General features: G+C 36.4%; 2 protein-coding genes across 2 annotated transcripts in view; both read left to right on the plus strand.

Moving 5' to 3' along the window:
• Positions 1-5,000, plus strand: part of LOC137968129 (uncharacterized) — a 197,285-nt gene that overhangs the window by 86,695 nt on the left and 105,590 nt on the right. The gene's annotated exons all lie outside the window — the stretch shown is intronic.
• The window catches only part of LOC137968304 (uncharacterized), a 48,283-nt gene that overhangs the window by 27,919 nt on the left and 15,364 nt on the right, over positions 1-5,000 (plus strand). The window contains exon 7 of the mRNA XM_068814907.1: positions 1,046-1,075. Coding sequence (XP_068671008.1) covers positions 1,046-1,075 — 30 coding nt within the window. The remainder of the gene's footprint in view (positions 1-1,045; positions 1,076-5,000) is intronic.

The following is a 5,000-nucleotide window of genomic DNA, read 5'->3' on the forward strand; positions in this document are numbered from 1 at the left end:
CAGTGTGCGTACTATCTGAGAGATACAATAATGTACATGAAACTGTTGTTAACCCTTCTAGGTCTGAGGGGGGCCCAATTGACAAGTAAAAATGTAATTGTCTGGCACTAGAGTTAAATCAAAAGGGTTAATGGGTACATCATACAGTAATTTTGAGTGAACCTAGATGTTAAGCCTTTAAAGCCCGAGGGGTCCCCTTTTAATCGTCTGGCATTATATAGACAGAGTAAAGTTGTCTGAGTGGCCACTGGGAGTAAACGGGTTATTATATAAAAGCTGAAGCATTAAATTTAAATTTTGTGTTGAGAAAAAATGCTGAAATATTACTGTGGATGAGGTACATGTACAAAAAAGGGCCCTTTTGCCTATTGTGTCTTTCTCTTAAATGTTGAATTTGCTATTCTTGCAGTTACAAATTATCAATAATTCTTGTTACTGTAAAATACATGTAATTGCAGGAATTTTGTTGTTGCAGACAAAATGCAATGCAATGCATCCTTGCAATGTTTCTGATATTTTCTACTTGTATATTTGTGGTGTGTCGAGGCCGGCCACTTGCCTCTTTGTGACTGTTTTCTTTTCTTTAAGCAGTCACATTGTATCATTCTTGTGGTATTTGTGATTCTTGTTATTTGCAGCTTGTCCAGGGCCCCTTGGCCTTAGTTTTCTTTCTTTCTTTTTTGTTAAAATTAATTTGTTTTTTGTGGAACAATGTATTATTTTGCAAATTGATCTTGCCCACATGCAATTTTGTCCGCCCAGACAAAATCCTTGCAAAGTTTATCACTTGAAAAAGAAGAATCACTTTAGTTTTACTGAGACTTATGTACTGATGTAAAGCTATCATCATCATCATCATCGTCATCATCATCATCATCACTATTGCAGTGATTTTACATGTTTGTATCTTGGACCAATAAGATATTACTCTAATTTGTTAACCTGTTTACGGTAACAAATTTACATGTTGAAAAGCTTAATACTCAGGTCCCTTTAACTAAGGCACTGTCTCAACTCTAGTGATGCTTATTTTGTTGTTTTACAGAACAACTCAACATGCTCCTCATCTAAATGGGTAAGCTAAATACAGCAAAATATTGTTGCTGTTTTTGTCATTGTTATCGTTCTTGTTATTATTAATTAACTGTCATTATACTTTTTAGTGGAGGTCCGTGCGCGCGGAGCACCATTGTTAAGAAAATATGGTAACCCATTGATGCGAGAAATCTTGGTTTTATAGCCATGACGTCATTGAAGATCCGTACATACCTATGTATGTACGTCCGTACATCCACTCCTCCATGTATGCCAATGTGACCAGTATCATGCTAGTTTACAGCATATATCTTTGATATTGGACGTTCATGTTTTGATCAATTGACACCTGTCAAAACAAGGTATCCGTCAACCAGTATGATGTGACCATATTGCGGGCTCAAGCTTAGAGCTTATCGAGGTCAGCTGTTTTTTTTTTAAGTTGACTGCTGACCAGGTACTGGTTTTTCGATTGGATTGCAGGCTTAACCCAGGTTAACTCACCTAAACATTTTTCATACACTTTTTGTGGCTTGACGCAGCTACAAGGCCATACTACATCTACTATATTTCTTAGGGCCGATTTACACGGTAAGATTTTTGTCACACACAACAAGCTCACGACAGGCCTACATTGTACGACATGGCTTACGATTGCCGCAGCATTTTAAAACCTGACTTTGATATTTTATCTGGGGAATTCGTGAGGCATAAATCGATCAGGGTACTTGAATATTGTATGACTCGAGTTGGTTCTGTAATAAGTTGAGACAGACCATAAATATCGATGATATTTAAGAGGTGAGAAGAGTTGTTACTGACAACATCCGTTAATAAATTCGGTTTAAGTCACCCATAAGATATACCGGTAGCTCCAAGTTTTCAGTGTCAATTTTATCAATAATTCTCTCAAAGGTTGAAAAGAGGTCAGGAGATGATTGTGGTGGTCTGTACCAGGTAGACACGAGGAAGGGCTTTGAGTGGGGTTTAGAGATTTCAACAGTGAGATATTCAAGATTATTCGGACTAAGATCACCACGAAGCTGAAAATTGATATTACTTAAAATATAAATACAAACACCACCACCATTCCTGCCATTGCTCTCACGGTGCAGTGCCACTATGATGAAAATCGCATCTTTTCTATCGAAGCCATTTTAAGACATAAATAAGTAGCCTGCATGAGAAGAAAAATGCTCTTTACTATTTTCAAATATCTCTTTTTGTCCCAGAGATATTCAAGTTTTTACAATATGCAAATTAGCCAAGTGATGACGTCATACACTCAACCAAATTTTGATCAAATATGATGAAAAAGGATATCTCATCCAATTTGCATCAGAAATGTTTGATTCTTTCCAGTAAGATTCTACTAAATGTGCTTCACACTTTGAGCTTAACAGTTTCGTTACCAATATTAAAGGCATTTCTGGCCTTCTTTGGCGTTGTATTTAATATTTGCAAATGGTGCCTCATATACATGATCCAACAAGCATATAAATATGTTAGCTTGAGTTTGTGGCCTTGTTTAACGTCTTTCGAGCTGAAAATCACTTACATATTGAAATCAAGTGGGTGGGGACTGGAAAAGAGTGAGTTGCCATGGGAACACAATGTTTATAGCCGTAGGTGTGTTTTCTGTAAAACTATTAGCCTACCAAGTTTCAATGGTCTGCGCTGCAAATTGGCAAAGATAGCTCTATTTATATACTTGATGTAATATTGGGTTGAGTGTATGACATCATCAGTCATCTCATTTGCGCTTTTTACACATTTTTCAAACTTAAATATCTCCGGGACTAATGCAGGTATTTGCAAATGGCAAACGGCATTTTCATTCTTTCATAGAATTCTTTGTGATACGCCTAAAAAAATCAAGAGGTAAAAATTTGATCATAGTGGCACTTTAAAGAATCTAGTCGATGAAAAAAATCCTTTTTGGCTGCGAGTTTTTCGTCATAAGAGAAGTAGATTCCCAGTGCATAGATTGGTTCTTCATTCATTCTTAAGCCTTGAAACATGTCTTTTCGATGGCGTAGAGACCCTAACCACAACAACTCTGATTTCGACTAATTTAGTTTTAATCCAGAACAGTTTTCGAACTGGGAAAGTAAACTGAATAGATGACTTAGAGATTCGGTATCTTCAAGAAAGGCTGTGGTGTCATTTGCGTACTGAAAGAGCTCCAACATATTTCTTTCATCAATTTGAATGCTTTTTACTTCTTTTGAACTTCTTATGGCATTACCCAGGATTTCAATTCCGACGACAAACAAGGTGCCTGACATAGGACATCCTTGCCTGACTTCTCTTCCCAAATTGAAGTGTCTAGTGGCTGGTCCGTTATTTAAAACGCAACGAGAAATATCGCTGTAAATTACTCTAATCTATTGCCGCAACTGTGGGCCAAAGTTGAGTACTTCTAAGAAGTAATCAACTTTCAAGTTTCAAGTGAAAAAGTTTCAAGTACCGGTACTCAACTCTCAACTCTCTTCCATTCAAGAGTCGACTGCTTTTTCAAAATCGAGAAAAACAGCTAGACCAGGGATGTTATGAGTTTTTGTAAATGACAATGTCGGAAATCGTTCTAATACTTTCTCCAATGCACCTACCTTTGCCATGACCTGTTTGGCTTTCATTAACAATTTTAGGGAGAACTTTCTTTATTCTGAGTGCAATGGCTTTTGTAGCGATTTTATAATAGTTAACAAGGGAAACTGGCCTCCAATTTTTTAAATATTGCAAGTTTTTGTCTTTCTTTGGTATCAATGAAATAATTTGCTAGCCGTTGAGAGATCGTTAGGAGGCCATTTTCAAAAGCCGTAATTAAAACTGTCAACCATAAACGGTGCGACCACATTCCAGAAGCATCTGTAAAATTCAATTGTGAAACCATCAGAGCTTGGCGTCTTGTTGTTTGGTTCGGAGCATTCCTCTATTGTTAGTAAGCCTTCGCAATTTCTAGCTTCTTCGTTATCTAACTTTTTCAAATGGGGAGACACGAAAAAATGTTTGAAATCATGTGATTCGGGATTAGTATTTTTCGAAAAGTATATTTCTCTGTAGAATTTTTTTTCTTCTTCCAGTATTCCTTTTGGATCATACTGAACAGAGCCATCATCTTTTATCAATGAAGTTATGTGTTTTTTCCTGTGATTTCTTTTTTCTAAAGGCGCGTTTACACGACCAAGGAAAAATGGTACTTGGAAATTGTAAAAAGAAGCAGGTTTTCTTTCATTCTTGCTGTGGTTGTCGCTAAAGTAGCATTTTATGAATTATGGTTATGTTATATGATAGTTTAATACATAACACAATATAAAAACATTGTGTAAAGAACCTCGCTTGGGAAGACCTGCTATGGTGGTTGTCGCAGCTTTATGCCTGCTGTAACATGACCTTGAAGTTGTGCAATCTGCACTGTGACTGCAAATGCTAAGAAAAAAAGTATTGTTGCTATAGAATGATTACTTTGGTGTAAAATTACTCCTTAGGTGCGCTCACTCGTGAAATATTCTTCAACACTCGAAGAGAAATTTCGTATCTCCGTGCGGCCATGTAATATCTTCTACATATTTACTCGAACTGAAGCGTAGTAATCATTAATTAAGAACTGTTGCGGTTGTAAGGTCTGTTTTGCCAGGAAGATATATTGTGTCGCGGTATAATTAAGTTTGTTTGTGAGTCCTGGCATAGCAATTTTATCCCAGTTTAAGATAACAACTTTGAACGATTCTATCGTTTGACATATTCCGGTGGATTTATTGATTTACAGTTCGTAGTATTTATTTAATACTCAAAGAAGTATTGATTTTACCGTATCATATTTAACTACCAAAGTAAAATGTCCAATAAGGACATTCCCGTCGAGAATTTAAATGCTCAAGAACAACTCTCGCTATTTAAGTATACAATCCTACACATGTTGATTATGAAAATGAAATTAGTCGGCAAGCGAGCAGAGATCT

Source organism: Montipora foliosa, chromosome 8, assembly GCF_036669935.1.
Source record: "Montipora foliosa isolate CH-2021 chromosome 8, ASM3666993v2, whole genome shotgun sequence".
Classification (NCBI taxonomy): domain Eukaryota; kingdom Metazoa; phylum Cnidaria; class Anthozoa; order Scleractinia; family Acroporidae; genus Montipora; species Montipora foliosa.